We start from the raw sequence: 25,434 nt of genomic DNA on the forward strand, positions 1-25,434 counted from the left end.
TCCTCCTGTCTCAAATAGGATTCCATACAAATGATGAATACACAGACATGACATTGTGCACTCATACTTTACGCCCACGCAACACATTGCTCTATATAGTTCCCAACCAACTGTGGTTGTGGCTTGCTGTTATGACTGCAACCCCTTGCCTTATTGTTTCACAACAGCTTATTACTTTGCTTAACAGTCCATGTTCAGGTTCTGCACATGTAAACACAGGCATTACACTTCCACCGTTTTGCCTACATGGGCAGGTCTTTCCCAACGGCTCTGTGATCAGTTGCTCCACCCGCGACAAGGTGCCTCCAGAGACAGGCTGTCAACATCAGGAGGATTGCTGCTTGAAAAACATGAGGGGAATGACTGCTCAGCCGCTTAATCGTTTTCTGATTGCAATTGTTCAACACTGTCACCATGACATTGAGGTCAACTGTGTCTGACAGTCAATGACAACAAAGCTTGACAGAAGTTAAAGTGTCCTTCCCAGCTCGAGGCTGTGTTTGAAACCCCTGAGTGAGGAAGCTGCTCGGTGCCCTGCACTGAGGCAACTAACAGGAAGGAAGAAGCAAGCTGGCTCAGCTTTGACACCTCTCTCTATCTTGAGCCTCCATGGGCATGTATTTGGTGGCGAAAAGGGGAAACTAGGGCTTAGCTGCAACCCCCTCCTTCTCTGGTGCAGAATATCCTCTTTTGGTACACAATACCAGCCCCTGTCTATATCACGTCTCTTTGGTGTGGATGAGTCACATTGGGCAGATGGTACTCACTGTGTGGAGACTGGAGCTAAAGGTACAGCAGGAGTTGTCCGTCACATTGAGGAGTGGACACTTTGGTCATGGGATGTTGCAGTGTGACCCAGAGTCATACTGGGATTGATGAGGTGGGACCTGACGAGATTGAACTCCTGGAACTTTCTGGGGACAATATAGGGTAAGGAAAATATCCATTCATAATGTAATTCAGACAGCAGTTCATATGTTTATCTTATAAATGTCATACATGTTATATAGAGGGGTTGTTCTGTTGACTTCAGTAGAAAAGGAAGTGGTAAATAGCTGTGACGTAAAAGAGCAGTGTGATAACAGCCTGCTTTTGTTTCAACTTTTGCAGCTTTGACATTGACATTTGGATACACTATCTGTATCCACTGCCACTGTATCCACTGTATGTACCACTGAGCCTTATGCAGCCACTTTTCAAAGTCCACAACTGCATTTTGGTAATTTTGCAGTTTCAAGTGCTTTGCAGCTCTTCATCAATATTTGATCTACATTCTGCTGCTTGTCTTTGTGAGTTTTGGGTTCGGATTTTGTTTTACAAATTGAAATCCTATTATGAACTTAAAATCTGCAGGGGATAAGATAATCGATTAATAATCAATCCTTATTTTGGGGCACAAAGTAGCAAATATTGTTAATCGATTCATTGATTTGTAGGCGTGCTTCTCGATTATTAAAAAGTAATATAATAGTAATAATTAAGAAAACAAGGGATAGTTGCAGCCCTATAACAACCCGACGGCATCCTTGATTATATCCATTGACACCAAACCTAATGAGGCGGGACAACTAATTTGTCTGTATTTACACCACATGAACTTGGAAGTCAGTGATGCAGCGCTGATGTGATTAGAAGATTGTAAAAAGACAATGGATGATGGTGGCTCAGCCAGTTAATGCACTTACACCACATGCTCCATGTGAGTTGCGACGACACGCGTATGGATCTATAGCTCTGGTCCATAGCCTCCTGCACTTTACTGCGCAGGCAGTAAAGTGCAGGAGATCAGTGCAGGCTATGGATCAGAGCTAGTATGAATCGGAATCCTGGTGTTATGTCTTGCGTGTCTCTCCTCTCTTTGCCCTCGGTTAATTCATTGCCTGGCTGAATATAGCTGAAAATATATAGCTCAAAAAGTTATCAAAAAAGCCTTGCTGCGAAGCCTGCGGTTCCATTTGTACTATAAGGAGTGTTTAGCACAGAGATCATGGGTGAGACAAATCCCCACTCATTTCTGAGACTGGGGGATTATCAGAGGCTAATACCTGTCCATATGTGCCTGAACTGCACATCGCTGACGTATGCACCTATAAAGCAATCATGATGTATGCTTGATGTACCGTATGTACATACTGTACAGTAGGCCTACATGCACTCATACACACACATGCATCCAAAGAGTGTGTGGTTATCACAGAAGTGAAAAGCAACCCATGAATGCAGCATCTAGCCCACCGTAATGTCAGGTCCATTCGCAGCCTTAAAATAGATGTGTTTACAAATTTGGTTGCATGTGCAGCATCACCATCTCACTGTATGAGCCAGATTCAGTGTGTGTGCAAAAAAAAAATCACACCCGTGTGAAGTGAGTGGTGCAACTCCGTGTGGGGGTCCCCGGAAGTTCCAGACCCACAGGAACGCAACACGGCCAGGGTGTCGGCCCGGTTCCGGCGAGCCGCCCCGCGTCCAAAATGGTTGAGAAATGACAGAGTTACTGTGTGGGGGTCCCCGGGGGGTCCCCGGAACATCCAGACCCCCAGGAACAGCCCGGTTCGGGCGAGCCGCCCCACGTCCGAAATGACCCCAGGGGGTCGCTCTATACTTTAGCCTACTCTACACTGTGTGTGTGTGTTAGGCTGCGCAACAGTGACACTTGGTTTTGAAAACCAACCAAAAGCTATTTTCGTGCTCGGACACAGCCAGGGACCCAGGGACCTAGGGACCCAGGCAGGTACACACACACATAGCTGTCTATAGGAGTGGTTGCACCACTCAAAAATCACACTTGTGTGATCACATGTTGCTGCCACATGACCTCACGAGTGGGGTCCTGTTTTTTTCTCCCTAAAAGCCAGACGTTGGAGGGGATAGTGCCCCTCACAAAGCCAGACGTTGGAGGGGATAGTGCCCCTCACAAAGGTCAGATGGTGCAGGTCTGACTGTGCACTGACACACAGTAATCTGATTATGTCTGACTATTGTCTGGCAACAGCTAGGGCGGTCACATCTTTTGGTAACTACTAACTACTGTAGGTACCGCAAGCCAAGTAACTGCATGAAAAAATGGTAACTGACATTTAAAATAACAAATTGTATACTGCAAACAATATTGTCAACATAAAATGCAAGGAAACAAGGAAGAATAAAGTAGTTATGATGATAAAGGACCACAATGGAAATGAGCTCTGAAGCCTTATTGTGTTTTATCCTTTTGACTGATATATAATACTGTGTATCAATCACAATACAACTACTCACGAGTTTCACTTTGGCATTGCCTGATTGTCAGTTATGTTCCAATCAGACATACAGTAAAAATGCATACAAGACCATGTAAACCTGTGGTTCCCAAACTTTTCCATGTCAAGGACCCCCAAATTAACACTAATTAGCCCGCGGACCCCCATTTGAAGAGATAATGCCAGGGACCCCCATAAGAGAAGATTTGTATGGATCTAGCAGTGATTCTCAACCCGTTTAATTTCAAGGACCCCCAGTTTGACATGCATTAGGCTACGGACCCCCATTTAATGGCATTTCTATCTCTGAGAGCCCAATTTATATTGTAAAATCAAAGTTAATTTAACTCTGAGAGTGTACAAATTGAACTAAATGGACCATTTGGTTCCATTTGTACACTCTCTGAGTTATAGACCCATAAGGGTCCATTTTGGTTCCTAACTATCATTTAGCTGCGGACTCCCTGGAACTCCCTCAAGGACCCCTAGGGGTCCCCCGACCCCACTTTGGGAACCACTGGTATAGACAACCATGCTCTATTCATAATCACGTCCATAGTATGCATTGTTGCAAGAATAAGATACATAGAAATAACGTGCTTTATATGGTTCAGGGTATGGAAGCTTGGGGAAAGCAGACTGCAGCTGTCAGTGAGGGATGGAGACGATGAACCACCACCTCAACACCCCTCAGTAAGTCATCTTGAACAAAAACTAAAAAACAATTCATAACAAAAAAAGGTTATTATTATCCCCATGGGGAAATTACAGTACTTCTGTACATTTGACCCATCCTATTAGCAGTGGTGTAAAGTAACTAAGTACATGTACTTTTGAGGTATTCCTTTTTTAATTTACTGGAGTATTTCCAATTTTCCTCTACTCCACTACATCTCAGAGTGAAATATTATACTTTAGCTTTAGCTAATATTATATTTTAGCTTTGGACACTTTGGTATTATGCGTGTCTTAAGTACCAGGTCTTATTACTTAACTTAAGACCTGGAGGCGTGATCAATGCCATTTGGCTATTCTGAGTGGCAGCAATATCATATATTTGATATTGCTGTATTTAGTGTATAGGCCTATGTTGTTGATTTTTGTGTTTTGTATTTCGGTTACATTGAAAATGAGGGCCTGCCCCTCAATTGTACTCCGAGTTTAAATAAAGGTTATGATGATGATGATGATACTTTTACACCACTACAGTTAGTTGAAAACTAGTTACTAGTTACTTTATTTGTAGATTTAGGTTATTATTACAAAACACACTAACTACGTCGGCCCTAGTTACTAATTTCAGCCATTTGAAAATAGCAGGATCTACAAGCTCGCAATGCAACGTATTGTGAGATGGGCTATTTTCAAAAGATTTTTTTTTCTTTTTTGTTGCTTTTCTGCCTTTATTGATAGTATCATCAAGTGAAGACTGACAGGAAAGAGGTAGAGAGAGAAGGGGAGAGACATGCAGCAAAGGTTGTCATGAACGGGACTCGAACACACAACGTGCTGTCAGGCCAAAGCCTGGCATGCGCCTGGACCACTTGGCCAGCGGGCGCCCCAAGATTTTTTTAATACATTTTGAACTTCATGTGTAATGGGTCATTCTGCACAATGAGTACTTTTACTTTTGGTACTGTACTTTAAGTATATTTTGATGCCGATACCTCTGTACTTTTACTCAAGTACATTTCGAATTCCAGACTTTTGCTTGTAAGGCCTCACTCAGACCTTTAAAACATTGATGCATGCTTGTTGTATGAATGTTGTGAGTGTCATGGCCGCCCCAATGCATTTCCAATGGAAGTCACATGGTTTGTAGTCCATTGGGGCAAGCTGTGTCACACCCTTTGTATACAACAAGCATACAGCAATCTGTTGCGACCGTGTGAGTGAGGCCTAAGAGAGTATAGTTCCACATTGCAGTATGTATTGATACCTTTACTTAAGTAAAACATTTGAGTACATGTTCCACCACTGCCTATTAGGAGCAACGTGCAGCCCCAGGGGGTGCAGACATGGACACCTCAGAGACACCTCCTCGACACCAAGCCAGGAGGAGCCGGGGATCAAACCGAGCTTCTGGTGCCCAGACGGACGCTATTGTACCTCCTGAGTCACTGCCGCCTGCAAGAGATCAAGAGGTCAGTGGAATTGAGCGTGTGTGTGTGTGCGTGCGTGCGTGCGTGCGTGCGTGCGTGCGTGCGTGCGTGCGTGCGTGCGTGCGTGCGTGCGTGTGTGTGTGTGTGCCTGCCTGCATGTTTGTGTGCGTGGCTGTGTGTGTGTGTGTGTGTGCTTGCGTGAGACAGAGACAGAGAGAGAAAGAAAGAGAGAGAGAGAAACTCACGGTTTACTTATATGTAGTTTGACAAAAGTCTGTGTATGTGCAAAGTATCGGTGTGCATTTCTGGTACTTAAGACATAAGTAGGTGTTCCGCCATGTGCTCATGAACCAACCAATTAGAGGTTGGTTGCTCAATTTGAGCAAATAAATGAATACATTTGCAATACGGTAATATCAGACTGCGGCAAGCAGTTGCACTGACTGTGACAGACTGTCTTCAACATCAACATTTTCCACTCTAAACTGTTATTTGAGTTGAGACGAGTCATGTTCTATATACAGTGCATAGGCCTACTGTTACGTACCACAGGAATTTCCATGACACAGGTGAGAGACGTTGTATTCTTCATTTACTGTGTGAATGTTTCCAACCCAAAATAGGCTTAGGGAAGAAATAACACAGTAGCCAAAGGAAAACAGTTATTCCACAGTACTTGTCAGGGTTGATGTGTACATGTGTGAACAAGGGAACTGCGTTCAAGTCAAAAGTCTTATATTGGGTTTCCAGTCAGTCAGTCAGTCAGTCAGTCAGTCAGTCAGTCAGTCAGTCAGTCAGTATGTCTGTCTGTCTGTCTGTCTGTCTGTCTGTCTGTATGTCTGTCTGTCTGTCTGTCTGTCTGTCTGTCTGTCTGTCTGTCTGTTGTCACTGCTGCTACAGCTCTTATATGATAAAAATAAGCCAATAACCTTTCATGGTAAGAGGAAGTATATTGTATCTGCTCGGACGAATTAGGTCAATTCAAGTTCCTCCCTAATGCTACTCCTGTCTTCTCTGTGTCATGATTTTGGACAGTATTATAGCAGGGTGTAAACAGTTTATAATTTCATGAATTATTCTTAATTTACACAAAGCAGGATAAATGTGACAAAGATTTATAAATGTGTCATCTTTTACTCATCTAGTTGTTGAACTTTAAATGAACTCCAATACGCAGCTATCTTCAGACCTGTGTCAAGATAATAGTCATAATATCATATTATAGAATAGACTAGATTCAGGATGATATGAGCAACAAACATCAGTTTAAGTATTTTTCCAAAATAAATCTCTCTCTCTCTCTCTCTCCCCCCGCTAGGTGGTGCTGTGGGGCAGAAGCAGAAGTGAGTTGTACCACAGGATCTACTCTCAGCAGTGTCTCCAGGGCTGGGAGGGCCAGCCTGCACACATGTATGGAGAGATCCTCCACTCCTCCTTGGTGTCTGTCTTTAACACCTACACACAGGTTGGGCTTTAAACTGTCCTTTGATGTCTTAGCCATTATTCTCTCAATTACCTTTTCAGAAGCGTGGTGTGTTTTAAAATGAACAAATGCCAACATATTTGATAGGACTCTGCAAGTCTCCTACCGGGGAAATGATTGGCTTCTGAATGTGACAAAAACAAGATTCTCCATGAATTCAAGGCTTCAGGGCTTACTCCTTTAACTGTTGAACCCCTATACACAAAGTACCACTGCAGAATAGAACACAACTCGCAGTATTAATTGTCCTTTGAAAACTCCTGTTTGTCTTTCCAAAAGGACTCCGTTTGTGTTTTAGTTTATTCTCTGGGAGACCTTTGAATGATCTTTTTATTCAGATGACTTTATAAAAAATGATCTTTTCTGTTTACGGTATGACGTCAGGGAAATGTTCAGATCTCACCAAAGTAATGACACTGTTGAACATGTAGGCTACAATTAGTCGTTTACCTAAAGGTAGACAGACACTAGACTGGGCGTCAGAGGTTGCCTGACAAAGCCAATCACCAGACACTTTTACCTACAGCCTACAGGCAGCAATGTTGCTTGATAAAGTAATGGGTAGGTGAATTAAACCATATAATGACACATAATAGCAAATTATTTTGTCAACACTCACAAATTAGTGTGTAAACACTTTAATAATGCACAGCAGCAGAACCTAACCTCAGCATTTCTGAGACATAGGTGTGAAGTCTGGTTGTCAGACATGGCTAGCACATTCATGTCATGCACGTCACGCACAAAATTGGGAACTTCTGTTTTTGAGAAACTGAAATAGTTTGTTTTTCAAAAGGCATCTTTCATTATGATGCCTCTGGGACCATTAAATAAGAGCACAGGTAGTGAAGCGGTGTGTAGAGGATGCTGATTGGAACAACAGCACGTCTCCAGATAGTGTGCAGGTGTGTTGACTGTCAAACCCATTTCATGTACGGTATAATGTCCATTTGTTCCCACAGGAAACAAGAGAACACTTCCTGGTTTTGTTCTCTTTCCACTTGTTGCTGCTGTCTCTGGACCACTTTCACCATGACTTTATTTATGAGGTACTGTACTCTCTGTTCAACCACTTAAAACCTATAACAACAACAACACCAACAACAACACTAATAAAGCTTGATTTATATAGCACCTTTCAAGAACAAGGTCACAAAGTGCTTAACAACAAAGGAAACCCAATAAAGAACCCAATAATAATAGCAAAGCATTGGATAACAGAAAGTGAAAAATATATCAGAAAATACATTCACAACGATAAAGGATTAAAAGCAGCTTTATAGAAATGGGTCTTCAAGGAGTGATTTAAAACGAGGAACCGAGTCGGCAAGCCTGACCTCAAGGGACTGCTGGGCATTCCACAGTAAGGGTGCACGGACTGCAAAGGCCCGGTCGCCTATAGTTGTTTTTAAACCAGTTTTTATTGTAAGTAGAGCCTTGCCTGAGGATCTCAGCTCGCGGGCAGGCTCATAGGGGTCGAGTAGGTCCAAGATGTAGGACGGAGCAAGGCCGGTCGTCGCCTTGAATGTAAAGAGCAGAATTTTTAAGTAAATTCTAAAGGAGATTGGCAACCAGTGGAGGGTGGCCAGGATAGGTGTGATATGGTCAAACTTTCTTGCCCCTGTTAAGCGGCGGACTGCTGCGTTCTGGACCAATTGTAGCCGGTGAATGGATTTTTTTGAAAGACAGGAGTAAAGGGAGTTGCAGTAGTCGAGGCGTGAGTAGATGAAAGCATGGATAACTTTAGTTAAGTCGAGCGTGAAAGGAAGGTTTTGATTTTGGAAATATTGCGAAGGTGGTAGAATGAGGACTGGACAACCTTTTTTACATGGCCCTCCAGAGAGAGGTTGGAATCTAGGGTGACACCTAGGTACTGTAGGTTTCTAGCTGCGGTGCAGTTTGACCCCTTTCATGAAGACGAGAAGCCCAGGAAATAATTAATTTCCCCCCGTAGACATTTCAAAAAGTATTTATTTAAAGATATGTAAGCCTCGAACAAAGCCAACTCGGATCGTGACAACAAACAAACAAATTCTTTGGGCCGAATAAATCATTAGAAAGAAGGAAAAAAAGGGCAGGTTTTTGTTGTTTTTCTTCTTTGTAATTATGAGTTTGGGATATATCTCTTTCCTGACCATGATACATTAAGAACACACACACATATTATAGAAAACAATATACAATATAGAAAACAAATTAAGCTTGGCTAGATCGACTATTTCTGCTATATTCGTAGCAGGCCTTGTGATTAAACAGACCTAAGTGAACCCAAAGCTTGGGTATAGGCTATACTTTGTTATTTAAACATTTAGCTGTGTTGGTCCTGGGAATATTTCTTTAGGCAAGACAACAACAAGAATTATACGAGTTTATGCTCAACAAAAGGAAACCTGGAAATGAATGGAATAGCCACAACAAAAGATACATTCCATGGCTGAATCTGCTGTTGGGGGTATTTTCAGGAAGATAAAAGACCCATTGTGCTGCCAAAGAATATACGGTACATGTACAGTATGACAACGTATAGAATAACCTACAGGTGGCTCTCATAAAGGGGCATTTCAACCATTTAGCACAGAACTGTATTTTGTGTCTTCAGTGCAACTGATTCACTTGGGAGTGAAAAAAAACGATACTGATACTGTAGTAAACCCGTGCTATAATAGTTTTAGTTCAGTAAGTGTTTGTTCAGTAACTTCAGTAACCAGGGGGCTCCCCATCTCTCCATCTCTTTAGTAAACAGAAAACAATCAGTTTCGATTTGAGTTCCAGTTCCATTTCTGCTCTGCAACAACAATCATCATCATCATCATCATCATCATCATCATCATTATTTATATAGCACCTTTCTTAACCCATTTAGACCTGGGCGATTCTGTCTTCTAAATCCTGACAGTTTTCTGAAAGACCCTATGTTTCTATGTCAGTCGTTCTCAAACGACTGAAAATTTGTTGTTCCAGGGACCCCCCCAGAAGCAAATATTTGAGTTAAAAACGTTTGCTCTGAAAGAATATATTCAAACATTTGGGCCACATTTTCACGATTTTTCAAAAATAGCAGACCCACAAGCTCATATCGCGGCACTCGGTGCCGCGCTATGAGCTTGTATATCTGCTATTAAAACACCAAAAGGGGTTCTGCCCAAAATGGGTTAACAATGTTACAAAGTGTTAACATCAACCAAACAACGTGGCCTGGTTGGCATCTGTCACTTGATCTAATTGGAACTGGGTCCGGCACGCATTGATGTTGATGTTGTATTGTTGTTGGGGATTTCCAGTGGAACATATCTATGGCAGGTCAGGGCCCTGTTCAAAGGCAGTAAGTAGAAATACTCCAGTGGAACATATCTATGGCAGGTCAGGGCCCTGTTCAAAGGCAGTAAGTAGAAATACTCTAGTAAAAGTCAATTGTTTTCATTCAAATGTTTCCAAAATTGGTCAAAAATAGGGATCTACAGGCTTACAATGCACTGCAATGTGACACATTGTGAGCTTGTAGGTCTGCTATATTTTCGAATAGACAAAATATAAAATAAGGCTTAGTTGGATTACCGTCTGTTTTGTAATGATAATCTAAATCGACAAAGTAACTTGTTTTGATTGATTGATTGATTGAAGAATTTATTAACAGTTTGCAGAATTACAGTACATTTCAAGCACAAACTCAATACAAAGGCTGTTAACTGTGAGTGGACGACCCAATTAAGCATTACACTTGTTTCCAATAAGGTCCACCATGTTCAAATCATCAAAACATTTAGAGACGTACAAATAGACACTTCTATAGACAGAACAGGAATTCATAAAGGAGGTAAAAAGGGAAAAGAAACATATACAGTGAGGGGAAAAAGGGGGGGGGGGCGGTGGGGGGGGATTCAGATTTTACGGGGTCCAGTTTCGAATTGCAGCCATCCGTAGGTGCCCTTTGAGAGCGGTTTTGAAGGAGTCAAGGGATTCGCATGTCTTAATGACAGTTGGTAGGGCGTTCCACATTTTGGTGGCATAGGAGCGAAAAGAATTTAGTCCCTTGTTTGTGCCGAATCTGGGTTGTACATGGTTCGTTGCACTCCCTCTGGTGTTGTGGGTGTGGACTTCGTTAACATTAAGGAAGTATCTAGACAGGTACATGGGTATCTTGGTGGTGTATCGAATCTTGTGGACCAGACCCATTGCAAGATGCTGTACTCTGTCGTCGACCCTAAGCCATTCCAGCCTGTCGAAGTGGGCAGGGGTGAGGTGGGTTCGGGGGGCTAGGTCAAGTAGGAGCCTGACCAGTTTGTTTTGGGAAGTCTGGAGCCTGGTTTTAAGGGCCTTTGAGGTGCTGTGGTACCAGGAGGTGCATGCATAGTCAAAGAAACCCTGTACAAGGGCTCCTGTTAAGGTCTTCAAGGTGTTTTTGTTGACCAGTGAGGAGATCCTGCAGAGGAATCTTGTTCTATGGTTGACTTTTTTGATTACGTTGGTGGCCATTTTATCACCGGAAAGATTAGCCTCCAGGATGGAACCTAGGTAGGTAATTTCATCTTTACGTGTGATAACATTGTCACCCACTCTAACCAAGAAGCCATTTGCCTTGCTGAGATTACTAATAGAGCCAAAGAGAACGGATTCAGTTTTTCCCAGGTGTAAAGATAGTTTGTTATCAGCGAGCCAGGTGCGGATTCTACCGAGTTCAGAGCTGAGGGCATTTTCAACCTGCAGTTTGTCCCTGTCCGAGACCAGCAGTGCTGAGTCATCTGCGAACAGGAACAAGTTGCAGTCACAAGCTGAAGTCATGTCGTTTACATATATTAGGAACAGTAGAGTATGCTTCCTTGTGGAACGCCACAGCTCACTGGGAGGGGGGGGGGACAGTGTTCCGTTCACTTCCACCATCTGTTCTCTCCCCTCCAGGTAGGATTGCATCCAGCTCACTGATGTGCTATCGAAACCAATTTAACTAACTATTGTAACTAAAGCTGTCGAATAATTGTAGTGGAGTAAAAAGTACAACATTTGCCTCTGAGATGTAGTGGAGTATTAAGTATAAAGTATCGAAAAAAGTGACATACTCAAGTAAAGTAAAAGTACTTGAGTAGTAGTACCACCACTGATGAGCTGCTTGCCGTATCTCCTCAGGGCATCCTTCCTCTTTCTGGACTGTCCGTACGAGCAGTGTCCCTCCCTGACACATCACATCCATCACATATGTTTGAGATCAGCGGTGAGTCACGGGACACTTGCTTTAAGGAAAAATAAGCAAACAGTAAAACATTGATTCTCAAACTTTTTTCATGTCAAAGGGCCAATGTATTTGGCCGCAGACCCCCATCTGAAAATATTTTGTGCCAGGGACCCCCATACAAGATTCTTTGTTGTTTAAAAAAATATGCTTTTTTTTTACGTTAACATTAACACATTTAGCTAGGGACATTCTGTAACCACCCCCCCCACTTTGCAGTGACACTTTGATAAACACTGCAGTAAAAGACCTCCAAAACAAGACAACGGAGGAAAATGACAAGATTGTAAATAGCAGAGCTTGATTTCTACTATTTTCTTACTGTTAAGGTCCAATGGTGGATTCCAAGGTGATTATTTGTGCCAGTGCTACAGAGTTGAGGACATGGATTGAGTGCCTGGAACACAGAAGATACAAGTCAACGGAACAACTCAGTCCCTCCCACTGTGCACTTCCATATCTAGTAATAACAGTATACCAATTCTTCTTTTCTTTTCTTTTCTTTCCTTTTCTTCTCTACATTGATATACTCTGCTCCTCGTGTTTTATGCTGCAGTTACCCTGTGATGAGCACTGGAAAAGAGAGGAGCTGAAATCGTACCTAGAAAAAGCTCCAATATGGCAGTGGGAGGGTTCTCCTATCCAGCACATGGGTCAGCCAGGATATATATCCCTTGTGCACATCATTAATGCGCAAAGACAGGTAAATGAGCTCCACCGGGAGGTATTCATACTAAAATGCCGATGCTGCAGTATGTTTCCCGGGAACCTTCCAAGACGTTACCTATTATGGTAAAGTCATATGAGGCTCACTGCAGGTTTTTTGCAGCACTGTTTTGTTTGTATTGGACATTCTCAGGCTTCCATCATTATGAGTTTCTGGGTCGTTAAAGAGCCAAAACACTAAACCTTTTGGGATGTTGTAAAGTGCACGAGGAAGACAAAATGTTTGAGTACATTTCAAAATGCAGAAGTGGGACCAAGTGAGTGATTCATTCATTCATTCATTCATTCATTCATTCATACATACATACATAGACAGACAGATAAACAGCCTCATAACATTCAGTTTGCATCATGTTGCGGCTCAACCAATCTGGGAATCCATTGGTTTCAAGTCTCAAAACAAGTCTTTATATCATACAGTTCAAGTCAGGGTTGAGCTACTCACGTCGAGGTCCAGTGCAAGCTGTCAAATCCATTACTCAAGTCTGACTCGAGTCCAATCAGTCCAGTACATGTGACTCTGGCGAGTCTAGTCCACACATCTGTCCCAATATCAAGGTGCCCTCTATTTCTATTATATATAGTGTTATGACACAATGATCGTAATTGTGACACTGGCGGCTTTGTTGCAGGGAATCCAAGAAAGGCTCATGATCCTCTTCCCTCAAGATGTCCTTCTGCTGTCAGTGGATAACAAACGCCTGAATGTGAGATATGAGGTAGCGTAAAACGACACTATGGGAAAGCTCCACGATAATACCTCTGAACACTGTGACCTATCCACCTGTTATTATTACACAGCGGTTGTTCTTTTGACACATGACATATTACACATTGTCGTTGCTCACGCATATACCCACCCATAACACCCATCTGCTCTGGGAAATGAGGCTGAATAATGGTCTAAATGTAATGCTGTCTCTTGCTAAGAAACGCATTTGAATCAGGGGAAACTTGTGGTACTACAAATCGAGGAGGAAGTGGTGAATGTTACATGTGCTTCAGTGTACCATATGGATTAAATGTTCTTATCTCTTGTCAACTGCAATAGGGTAGGTTACCCAGGAAAAGCATCAAAGCCATGGAGAGGTCCTCGGTTCCCGGAAGACTCCAGTTTGAACTGACAGGTGATTCACTGACTTGCATTATATTCTAGTACAGAAACCATAGCCTTGGGGGGTGGGGGGGGGGGGGGGGGCACGGTGGTTTGTAGCGCTGTCACCTCACAGCTAGAAGGGTGCTGGGGGCATGTTCTCTCCTCTGTGTCATCAGCGCCCATACCCTAGGTGGGGTTGCCGAAAGGGCCTTTCTGTGTGGAGTTTGCATGTTCTCCCCGTGTCTCCTTGGTTAAGTTCCCTCACAAAAACATGCAGTAATCCTGGTCTCTATACTGACTCGCCCTGGTCAACCGGGGCGCCTGATAAAGGGGAAAGGAACTGGTGGAAATACTGTAACATGTTCCTTCCATGCGCTACTGTACGTCCTACCGGGGAAACTTCCCCTGTCAGGTGATAAGAAGCGGCTTGCTCACTCCTCATGCATTGAAGAAAGCATGAGCTCAGTTCGGGGCTCTTCCCAGGTTGGCAGAGGGAGAGTAGCCCCCAGGATTACAGCTTAGGCAATTGGCACCGGGTGAAAAAATGTGATGATTTGGTTTCATTTGTACGAACTTGAATTAACATGAGGACTTTATTGTGCAGAACTAGATGACAGCGAAATAAACTATACTGTACAGTGAAGCATAATGCATAATGTACTTTGCTTCAGGTAACCTGATGGAGCCCCTGCAAGTCATCTGTACAAGTCCAGAAGACTACCAGAACTGGATGTTTCATTTACAACAGGTATGCGGCCCTCTCGTCTGAATTACAGTTCAGCTTGGAAATAACGTAGTAAATAGGTAATGTTATGCAAATACCATCTGATATGGTTTGATAGTTTAGTTTACCCTGAGAAAAACAGACGTTGTTTCGGTTGCATGCTAGATGCTACATCCCTCCAATTTGAGTGATATTCATGTTTTTACTTGAGGAATGTTTCCAGGACCTACGACGCTGTGAAGTCATTTGAATCCGACAATCTAATTTAAGAACAAAAATGCCCTGTTGATGATCAAGTCATTCCTTTTCTCAGTTCCATAAATGTACTGTAGACTCTATGGAGGTATGAAAGTTACATCTGTACACGATTCCCAATTTGAAATGTAATGGGTCTGCCTATGTGATCCACAATGTAATGGGTCTTCCTATGTGATCCACAATGTAATGGGTCTTCCTATGTGATCCACAATGAAATAAGTCTTCCTATGTGATCCACAATGTAATGGGTCTTCCTATGTGATCCACAATGTAATGGGTCTTCCTATGTGATCCACAATGTAATGGGTCTGCCTATGTGATCCACAATGTAATGGGTCTTCCTATGTGATCCACAATGTAATGGGTCTGCCTATGTGATCCACAATGTAATGGGTCTGCCTATGTGATCCACAATGTAATGGGTCTTCCTATGTGATCCACAGCCTGACAGAAACAGCAAAGTCACAGCGAATCACATCGCTCCTCCAATCATGCCAAAGCGATACAGGAATAGAAAGGAATCTCAGGAACCAATGATAACCTCTGACCACACCAATGGATGGAGCTGACTCATCAATTCATTTCTCTCCTGTACTGTATAATACAACCCAAACATGTAGATAGTGTGTACATTAGTTTCTATTGGGATTTGGGACCCGGCAACTACCCAACAACAAGATACTGTACTCTAATGAAATCTCAGGCAAGGGGTTTCTTTTTCAGTCCTGTAGCCACAGTTACTTAGGTTTATGCTCGCTCTGGGAGCCAGGCTAATGAAAATGCTCTTATAGCCGTATACTGTGAGGACAGAACACAATCATGGCCATTGTGAGACCGGAGTCACTGTTTAGAAATGCCAGGCTGTGTAGCCTATGGTCTGTAAGGGCAATTTCACGCTTTAAGTAGTTGCAGAGAAACAACAAGTCTCACGTGGAATTGAACATTGCATTGTATTGGCATCTGTATTGCAGATGACGGTACTATTATTGCAGAAGACAACCCAACAGGACCAAATGGTCGATATTGCACATTTTCATTTCTATCCTGACTGATCTCTGATTTCTTTTTAACAACTTTTTTTTAAATCAAACAATAAAGAGTAAAAAAAAAAGTGATTGAAACATGAAACAACAATAAAAGGAGTATTTGCATTTATTTTAAGAATCAAACATCTACAGTGGTGTGCTGAAACCCAGAAAACATCCAGTGTATCATACTGTTTGATATTGCTATCTTTCACTGCCAAATTCAGCATTATGGAATATCAAATCCTGCTCATATAAATTATCATAAACGTAAATGAACCATATACTATTTTTTTTTATACATGTAGCTACGTACATCTAGTACAGAACGTAAATTTACATCAGTATCTCCATAGAGAATAACCAGCTATAGGAGCATAAATACCGCAATCATAAAACAGCAATCTTTAAATTAGAACTACCATCATAGTTGGTGTAACAAAAGTCGATTTATAAACATTTCATGTGCCACTGGATTGGTTTACATCTTAATGTCATTAATAGTGGTTGACCGATAACATACAGTACACTTACATTACAGTATGTTCTTGACCTTCAGTCTATGGAGTGGCGAGAGCAGTTCCCTTAGGGCCGATTCATACTCCTATTTTAGAGCCGAATAAAAGTCGGTTCGGCTCTGTAGAGCCTACAATGTGACGTCATTTGAGGTTCGGGGGGGCGGGTACTGTCCTAAAGTCGGCTCTTCGGCGCTACTCAAAATGTCTGACGAGCCGAAATCATTTCGGCACTACAGCGCCGAAACAGCGGTAAAATAGGAGTATGAATCGGCCCTTAAACTACAAGTCCCCCCACCCCAAAACTATAGATCCAATCTCATTTGATGGGAAAAGATGTAGGCCTAAATGCAAGTCAGTGCTCTGTGTACGTTTTAAATGTAAGCATTGGGTCTAGGAAAGTTTTTTTTTTTAAAGTTAATACAACTCAATTTGTCAAGCCGCTCTTAGAGGCTAAGTTCGGCAATTTTAGACTCATATACTGTAGGTCTAAAATCACCGAACTTACCCTTTTAATGTATTTTAAGATGCACAGAGCCATGGATACAGAGCCAAAGCTTTGGAAATAATGGAAAGCTTTGGAAAGCTTTTGGAAATAATGTGCTTAGTCATTTCAAAGAGCATTGAATGCATTCACAGCCAGCATGCAAAAAGGAAGTTGCAATTTTGGCATGTTCTAGCAGCTGCATATATTATGTTGGACCCACATGGATTTAAAGATAAAACATCAACGCTGAAGCTTTAAAGTCGTATTAAACTTAATTGTATTGTATTGTATACTTGACATTGTGCACACATCACACGGTGCGCTAATGATGGACATTTCAGTGTTCCACCTCCAGTTTCTGTGTGACACACTTGATGCGTATATTGTCTCGGAGGTTGCGGAGGCGTGCACTGCGACTTGTGATCTCCTCCACGTAGGTTTTGGGGAACCAGCCCCGTTCTCCGTCAGACAGTCGGATGCCTTCCACCCAACCTGGGAAAATACAGCAACCCTTAGTAATCCAAACACAGTATCTAGTGGGTTTTTTTTTGCAATTTGGTCACCATTCAGAAAGTATTGTATTGTTATATTTTGCTTACAGTTGATTATCAAATATATTGTGCATTTTCGAATGTTGGCATTGAAGCATTTGCTAATAGATAAATTGGTGTCAGAGTCTTACCGTCACTGGTAATGGTTTTGGCTTGAAGAATATCTGCTTTCTCCAATGTCAACTCATCATGCTCTTGTGCCTTATAGCTCTTGATGCACTGAACTTGAGATAGATCTAACAATGAAAGGAAAAAGAAAAAATAGGTAAGCAGCAGCAGTACTCGCATTATTGGTGACATGGCAGCCTCCACTATGCTGAAATATATTAAAAAATCACACCTGTGTGAACTGAGTGGTGTAAGGTCTTATATAGACTGCTCAGCTGTGGTCTGACGTAATGTCTGACGTAATGAAATCACACCCGTGTGAACTGGGTGACCATAGCAACCATGCTCATTTTTTGGTACGAACAGACAGACAGACTAACTAACAAAGCCAGTTGTAGGAGTGGTTTACACCACTCAAAAACATATCTTGACTATACAAGGTAGAAAATCGATAGAATTTTTCTTTATGAGGTTTTCATATATTATGGGGAATCCAATGACATTCTGATTTGAGATCAGAGGAAACTGCTTCAAACTCATATATATTGTGGAAATTGTAATGTATTAGTGAATATTTCTTCCAAACTAATGCTTGCTCATATGACTTTATAACCTACCCGCTGTAAAAAAATAAATAAAGAAAGAAAGTATATGCTAATTATGGATTTGAAAAGCTCCAGGACTTTGAGACTGAGGTGTGCCATCAGGTGTATGGGAAAGATGGACTCCTCTGTGGGCATACAGTGGAGAGACAAGGCCCCTTATCGGCCTGGAGGGTGTGAACTGCACTGTCTAGTGTCTACCAGGTTACCAGGTGTCTACTAGGTAGGGGAGGTGGATGAGAGTGACAGGACTATGGAGCCCCTCCCAATCCTCCCATGAACGTAAGTACGAAAGTAAAAACCCTGCTGGCACAGACATGTCTCATGAGTCATGACTCCCATCAAGGCTATAGAGTGGTGCACTTGGGAGGCCAGGATGAGTGCTCATAGGCAGTTAGAGAGAGTGGGGCGAGTCAGTCTGTGGTTCTGATGGTTCTAAGGCCCAAACCACACCAATTACTAGTCGCAACTCCTTGCAACTGCCATTGGGGATAATGGTTGCATGCAACTACATGCAACTGCATGTTGCATGCAAGGAGTTGCGTGGCGAATCATTGGTTGGGACAAGACATTATTATTATTATTTTCTAAATGTTTATCCCATGATTTTGCAACCCATTTTTTCACCCAGTGTCAATTATCTAATGTAATCCTGGGCTCTACACTTCCTCTGCCAACCTGGGGGGGGGGGGCAGTGGACTGACCTCATGCTTCCTTCGGTGCATGAGGAGTCCAAGCTGCTTCTTTTCACCTGACAGGGGGGAGTTTCCCCGGCCAGACGTAGCGTGTGGAAGGAAGTGGAACACCCTTTGGTGTGGTTTGGGCTTAAGACTTCCATGTGTTGCAGGGCTATTGTTAGGCCAACAGGGATGTCAGGCCCCCTGGATAGTCCAGGCAGATCTGTCTCTTATGCCCAAGACAGGCAACTGTGGGTCGGACATAGGTAGGAGGAAGGAGAGTTGATCCCCGGTACGGTGGTGGTGTTTGTAAGACCTCCATGTTGTGCATTGGCTCAATTTGTCTGTGTGCCAGGCTTACAGAGATATGCCTATATGTCAGACTGCACTCACACAGGAGAGTCAGTATCTGGTTGTATCAGTAGTAGTATTAACACATGCAGGTCCCCACCCAGATCATTATGTCTCAGAATCTGGAGCGTTTCAAATCTGTAGAAGGAAGCAATAAGGTACACCCGCACACTGTGTATCTGCTCGGTACAAGAGTATTGTCTTATTTAATGAAGCAACGTTTCCTCTGCCTGAGGAAGGTCCCTAGTGACCGAAACGTTGCTTCATTAAATAAGACAATACTCTTGTGCCGAGCAGATACAGTGTGCGGGTGTACCTTATTGCTTTCTTTGATGTCCACTGGCCTACGCACCTGTGCATACGCCTGATTGCTACATGTGCGATAGTTTTCTCCTACAAATCTGTAGAAGGGAAAGGGAGACAGCCCAGGACTCCCTGGACATCCAGCCCCCCTCTTACCTCTACACCCACACCCCCGCTCTACCAACCTGAAACCCTGAATTTATTGGTAAGGAATTGGTTACAAGTTTTTTTTTTTAATAACCTGACTTATAAATGAAGATTTCCGCCATACAGTCTATGAGTTTCAAGCCGTTTATTTGATCTCAAATCAGAATATGGCATTGGATTCTCCATAATGAAAACCTTAAAAGATACATTCAATCAAGTTTCTACTTCGTTTAGTCAAAAGGATATGTTTTTTAATATCATTAGTGGTGGTGGGCACCATCTTGAAAGTGTCGATTTTGAGGCACTAGCACACATTTTTGAGCTGGACAGTGGACATACAACAGATTTGTATCCAGCACCTCTTAATACCCCTACAAACATTATCATAAATTAACAGCACATTTTCTGAAATTCTGCCTAGTCTTGTTTATATTCTTTAAAGTGCTGGTGTGATTTTAAGATTTTAAGTTTCACCATACTGTACAATGAGGGTGAATGTATTTCCTACTTCCGGTTCCTTTTTATACAGCACACAGAAACAACAGATTAACAACAATATTTGGACATAATATATCCTTCCCACTGAACCAATGGCCAAAGGTTCTAAGTTCAACATCGCATTAGAGCAAACCATAGAACTCACCTTCATTCTCACTCGCCTGCTCAATGTCTGAGTCAGATGGAAACATTGCTGTGATCCATCTCTGCTTTCCACTCCTTGGTAGTACAAACAAACAAACAAACGTTTTGAGCACAGGCTCAAATGTCCAATCAATCAGAACAGTAAGGAAATGGTTTCTAAAATGAAGCCCTCTGGCATGGTTCAGGACTTTCGAAGAACATAATTCATAGGAAACTACTCATCGAGGCTCTATAAAGCGTGCGGAAGGCTATATAAGCTGTTGGAGTAGTAATACTCACTCAGTCTGGGCTTTGAGTAAGATCTGGTGCTTGAGCTGCGGGCCCTCACAGAGCTGGAGGTGGAAGATGAAGCCTGAGATGCCCTGGAGCTTCTGACTGAGGTCCTTCACTTTCAACTCTCCAATCTTGGCATGGACAAATACCATGAACTTCCACGTGCTGCGCAGAAACACGAGAGGAACACGTCATTCTGGGATCAACGTGAACACACTACAGTAGTGTATTTTGTTTGTTACATTTGAGATAAGGTACTGTAGTTAAAGGACCATGCTGGTGGTCTGGCAGATCTATCCCATTGACTACGACTCACGGTACACTTGACATCACTGCCAACAGTTCCATTTTCATTTCAGTAATAAAAATGAGCTATAAAAATTAACTTCCAGATTTTAAAATTGCTTAAGACAGGTAATCGAACACACACTGCTGCATTTCACCAAACCATTATTGTGTGGCAAGGTCATAATAATGCACTTTAGAGCACTGATTAATTTGAAAAGTCTAGCGGAAAATAGACTTAGGGAGGATTGTATAATACTCCCTAGTTGTTGGCATTGTTTTAATAACTTTGGATAAAATGTAAAAATCTAATCAAATGGTCCATGTTTATGTAGAATATGGCCAAAGCTATGAATGGATAATGTACAGTATCAATGCTGGTATGCTCGGTTAATGGTGGGTTTAGCGAGTCTATTGTCCAAGGTGTTATTTCCTTCATTACATGCATGGTATCAGGACTTACTCCTTCCTTCTGGACAGCAGCAGACAGTCATTGAACAGGTGGAGGTACACAGGCTTTACTTACTCCTTCCTCCTGGACAGCAGCAGACAGTCATTGAACAGGTGGAGGTACACAGGCTTTGTGGGGAACTTGAGCTTGGACCCAGAAATGCTCATCACCTGAGTGTCCACTTCCAGTAGCTCACCATGCTTCACCAGCCAGCGGGACTGAGAGATCAGAGGGAATATCTGGAAGGGGGAAGATTGCAGTGTACAGTAAAGTAAGCCGCCTCGTGGAAATTGTTATTATTAGCTACAATAGAGCAGCGAAGTCTGACGTCACTTTCAGTAGAGGGCGCCAGTCCACATGGAATTAATGTGGCCGTAAAAGCCTTGAAACTACAATGAAAGCAATGTCGCTGCTAATATACAGTACGTCACGCCCAGCTGTCAACACATTGCGTTCCTGAGATTCCTCGTTGACGTAAGCTCAGCTGGCAGTGACTTGAGTAACCACGAAACATTAAATGTAAAAAAGAAAAAAAAACTTAATTAACATGTCAGTTTCTGTTGTGCGACGGGCAGCTGCAGCCACCCCGCCTACCCGGAAATGTAGTCTCTGGGTTGTTTGACTCGTTTCTAACGCTTATTTTGTTACTCTTTGGGTATATTTGTACTTTCCACCTTCAGTCGATGCTTCATATCCATATGAGTGAAAAGGCCGGGATGATCGGTTTATTTTTCAAACACAGTTCTTATATGAGGCGATCTAAAATCCCCCTATGGGGATTTCAATGCAAATAAAAAGTACACAAACCTGTGGACTGGCTCCCTCTACTGACAGTGACGTCAGGACTTCGGTGCTCTATAGATTGGAAAACTAAGTCACGTACATATACTAGCAAAGTGCAAAAACTTACCTTCCCCTCAAAATTAATTTTCTTGTTGAGGTGAATAAGCTCCTCCATTCTTTTCATAGACTGCACACTGAAATTACATTCCATTATGATCTGTGGAGACATAGTCCAACATAGCTATTACTGTCAAGTAATAACAACGTAACAAAGTTTTGCTTGCGTTACACCAGTTAATCACTACCTTTTTCAGCTCATTGAAGGCTTTCGTCGCAGTGTCTTCATCTCGCGAGCCTGGCGTTGTCCTCTTTAAGATATTCTACAAGGTAAAGCAGAAGTCACTTGAAGACATGCCACATAGCAAACATCACTGCCACGTACTGTAATGCTATTCAAAGAGACTGGGCTAAGCTAAGAGGTGGCAAAATACTTAGAAATAGAATAGAAATAACCCACTGATGATGGCTCACATAATTGAAACCAAGCGCTAACATGAATTCTGTCATCAAAGTTCACGGCTGTACCTCCACCAGCATTTTGAGTCGTGTGATCCGCTGGAAAGGAAGGATCAGGAAGGAGGCGAGAGGAAGTCTTTGGCAGATGGGGTCTTCCTCCAAGCGAGCCAGGATACTAGGGAAGCGAGCGTTCTCCTGCCTGAGAGGATATTAGACAGTCCTTTAGAAGCTGAAACACTCTTTAGAAATGTAAGTAGAGCATTAAGATCATTTGTAAAGGGCAGGTATCAAAGAACACGTGAACGCCATTACAGAAACATTTGCATTTCCCTCGGCATTAACATTCTACAGGGAATTAAAATGTTGCTCACAGCAAACGCTGGTAGGTTTGTTCTTGGTAGGCCTGGTTGGTTACATACGGCAAGTAGACCCGACGTAGGGCTGGGCAATGGTCAAAGACGATGTCACATACGTCAAAACGCAGGATGTCCTCTTCTAGCCTGTGCTCCAGATCCCGAAGGAATCTATGGATAATTAAGCAGAATCATCAGAGACAACAACACATACATTGGAATTTCGTGTAACCAAAGTGGCACGTACAATAAAAGCCATCTTACTGTACCTCTCACTGACATCTTTGACCTCAGGTAGCTTAGAGAAGAGCCATTGTTTATCCTGGGCTCCCAGACACTCGCCTAGCTCCTGGGAGAACATGAAGTGGTCCACTGCAATCGTCAAGCTGCGAATGTATGACGCTTCAGATGTCACCAGCTCAAACTTGGCCTGATTTGAAAAGGAAATAATATACCTCAGTCAATGTACAAACTATGTACACAAGTAAGACGCGCGAACGCGGGAAGCGAACGCAGCTCGTAAATTGCAATAACAATTAGAATAAATTACGTACTTTAAGATTTCTTCAAGATCTTTTTTAAGTTAAGTTTTTTGAAGTTAAGTTTTTTCATTTTAAGTTTTTTTTTTTTTTTTAAGATTCTTTAAGATTTTTTTTTTAAGATAAGTTTTTTTTAAGTTAAGTTTTTTTTTATTAAGTTAAGTTGTTTGTGTGTGTGTGTGTGTGTGTGTGTGTGTGTGTGTGTGTGTGTGTGCGTGCATGTGTGTGTTTTTGTGTGTGATACAGCTGCGCCCTCTGGTGGCGGGCGGGTGGTGTTACAGCGTGACACACACACACACACAGACAGACAGACAGACATGATCTGCTGGGTCTCATAGTAAATGCTCACTGCGTTCGCAAATACAAACTATTTTGACGACAGCTGTAATGTGCATTTTCCTAGCATAGTTTAGGTCCCACATTCAGTGACCTTGTGGCCTTCGGATCGAGGTGTTAACAATCTAGAAAAGACAACTCCCATCAAAATAGAAATGCCTCATCTACGGACAATTTGAATATACCAGAGGGCCCTATTTTCAGCCCTGCGCTATCCCCTTGGCACTACCCGCTACCCGTTAATTACGCCCAAGGCAGCTGTCTCTGTCCCCAAACGGTATCTTACGGCCGTGCTACCTGCTAGATATTATGCCGACTCCGTTATTTGCTCCTGGAGGTGTGACCGCGGGCGTGTTGTTGGGTAGCACGATTTGGCCTTATTGCTGAAATAAACTTGCTTTGCCTTGCCTTCCTTGGACCCAAACCACTCAAGGAAAACTGCATATATCAACTTAACAGAACAACAAGAACACAATAATTACACATGCTATCAGGAAAGATGAAGGAATGCCAATGCAAAAAAACGTAATCTTTCTTAAATGTTCACCTCCTGCAATTTCCTTTCCTCGTTGCTGAAGTTGTCCAGCTGGCCACTGCTTCGAACATCAGGAATATCCTGCCACAGAGCGAAAGCGGAGCCTCGTGACGAACGGAAGGAACTGGACGGGGAGAGATTGGATGGAGACGGCGTGCCATCGGACCCCTCTTCCCTAAGCTCCTCCTCTGTGCTTGGCTCCTCCCCCTGTTGCCTCTGGATCTCTCTGTTAATGGCCACGTCGCTGTACTCCTGGTATAGAATCGCTAGGATGTGAAGACAAGCCAAACGAAAGAAAAGGGTGAGATCGTGATCCTGAGAGTGTTCGTCAATACAATTGTATACTTTAAATCCTTATCCTTGCTGTATCCTTAAACGGATACAGCATGTGAACGTTGCAGGACAACTTACAGCTAGGCAAAAAGCGAGACAGGCGATTTGAACTTGTGAGAGGGGGAGGTGAACCCCAGTCTTCCTCTATGGATTTCTTTCTCATCCTGTGAGGAAGAGGAGAACAGTCAAGCGAACGTAAAGAATGTCAACATTAGCCTTTGCACCTGATTATAACTGTGTTTAAAGTGTCTCCTTCAGGGAATAGTCACCCAAGTTTGGTGCTCCAACGATGTAATGGCATGCTACAGTCACTGGAGGGCAGTGGTGGCGGGGGGCCAACAGGACTGTGGGGGGTACTGTCACTAGAACCCCCTGAACATCGATGCCTCGTGTTGGACTTCGCTAAAGAGGAACGAGCAGATGCTGTAAGTTGGTAATGAACAGCTTCAAAATTCATGGGTATGAATGGGTGTAAGTCCAAACCACACCAATGATTCGCCATGCAACTACTTGCAACTATACTTTCAACCATTATCCCCAATGGCAGTTGCGACTAGTTGCATTGTTGTGGTTTGGGCCTTAGGCTTATGTTATCGAAATTTGTAGAGATTTGCAGTCCTAAAACCCGGAACTGACTTTGCAATGTTGCAAAGTCAGTTCCGGCCGGGTTTCAGGAATACAAATTGTAGCAATCAATTAATCCAGGAACAATTGTGTCACCGATACACACATTCTTTTGTGCTTATAATAATGAATCCAGTGACTTTGGT

At 42.7% G+C, this 25,434-nt stretch overlaps 2 protein-coding genes across 3 annotated transcripts in view; one reads left to right on the forward strand and one right to left on the reverse strand.

The window, feature by feature from the left end:
- The first annotated feature begins 372 nt into the window (after window positions 1–372).
- LOC306942070 (putative pleckstrin homology domain-containing family N member 1) lies at window positions 373–16,459 on the forward strand. Of its 2 annotated transcripts, XM_079527772.1 has the most exons (12): window positions 373–930; window positions 3,854–3,932; window positions 5,228–5,383; window positions 6,660–6,806; window positions 7,787–7,873; window positions 11,946–12,030; window positions 12,378–12,511; window positions 12,605–12,751; window positions 13,407–13,493; window positions 13,826–13,901; window positions 14,542–14,618; window positions 15,296–16,459. In XM_079527772.1, exons 1-12 carry the CDS (start codon window positions 836–838, stop codon window positions 15,419–15,421), a joined length of 1,296 nt encoding a protein of 431 aa, XP_079383898.1. In that variant the 5' UTR covers window positions 373–835; the 3' UTR covers window positions 15,422–16,459. The 2 variants fall into 2 exon arrangements, with proteins under 2 accessions (XP_079383898.1, XP_079383899.1); XM_079527773.1 differs by lacking the exon at window positions 12,605–12,751.
- Window positions 16,460–16,685: 226 nt separating this feature from the next.
- arhgef19 (Rho guanine nucleotide exchange factor (GEF) 19) overlaps window positions 16,686–25,434 on the reverse strand; it is a 29,452-nt gene continuing 20,703 nt past the window's right edge. The window contains exons 4-16 of the mRNA XM_079518134.1: window positions 24,934–25,066; window positions 24,743–24,828; window positions 24,344–24,597; window positions 23,191–23,351; window positions 22,940–23,092; window positions 22,638–22,767; window positions 22,358–22,432; window positions 22,180–22,269; window positions 21,345–21,508; window positions 20,540–20,698; window positions 20,262–20,335; window positions 17,562–17,666; window positions 16,686–17,371 (exon numbers count right to left, since the gene is read on the reverse strand). Of these exons, the coding sequence (XP_079374260.1) occupies window positions 17,217–17,371; window positions 17,562–17,666; window positions 20,262–20,335; window positions 20,540–20,698; window positions 21,345–21,508; window positions 22,180–22,269; window positions 22,358–22,432; window positions 22,638–22,767; window positions 22,940–23,092; window positions 23,191–23,351; window positions 24,344–24,597; window positions 24,743–24,828; window positions 24,934–25,066 (1,739 nt within the window). The 3' untranslated portion in view covers window positions 16,686–17,216. The remainder of the gene's footprint in view (window positions 17,372–17,561; window positions 17,667–20,261; window positions 20,336–20,539; window positions 20,699–21,344; window positions 21,509–22,179; window positions 22,270–22,357; window positions 22,433–22,637; window positions 22,768–22,939; window positions 23,093–23,190; window positions 23,352–24,343; window positions 24,598–24,742; window positions 24,829–24,933; window positions 25,067–25,434) is intronic.

The sequence above is a fragment of the Electrona antarctica genome, assembly GCF_951216825.1.
Source record: "Electrona antarctica genome assembly, chromosome: 2".
Classification (NCBI taxonomy): Eukaryota; Metazoa; Chordata; class Actinopteri; order Myctophiformes; family Myctophidae; genus Electrona; species Electrona antarctica.

Bases quoted from the DNA above. Each gene is read 5' to 3' on its own strand.
- LOC306942070 (XM_079527772.1), top strand. From the start codon at position 836: ATGGGATGTTGCAGTGTGACCCAGAGTCATACTGGGATTGATGAGGTG. The intron at 7,874-11,945 runs GTACTGTACTCT...GTATCTCCTCAG, and splicing joins ACCATGACTTTATTTATGAG to GGCATCCTTCCTCTTTCTGG. The intron at 12,031-12,377 runs GTGAGTCACGGG...CTTACTGTTAAG, and splicing joins ACATATGTTTGAGATCAGCG to GTCCAATGGTGGATTCCAAG.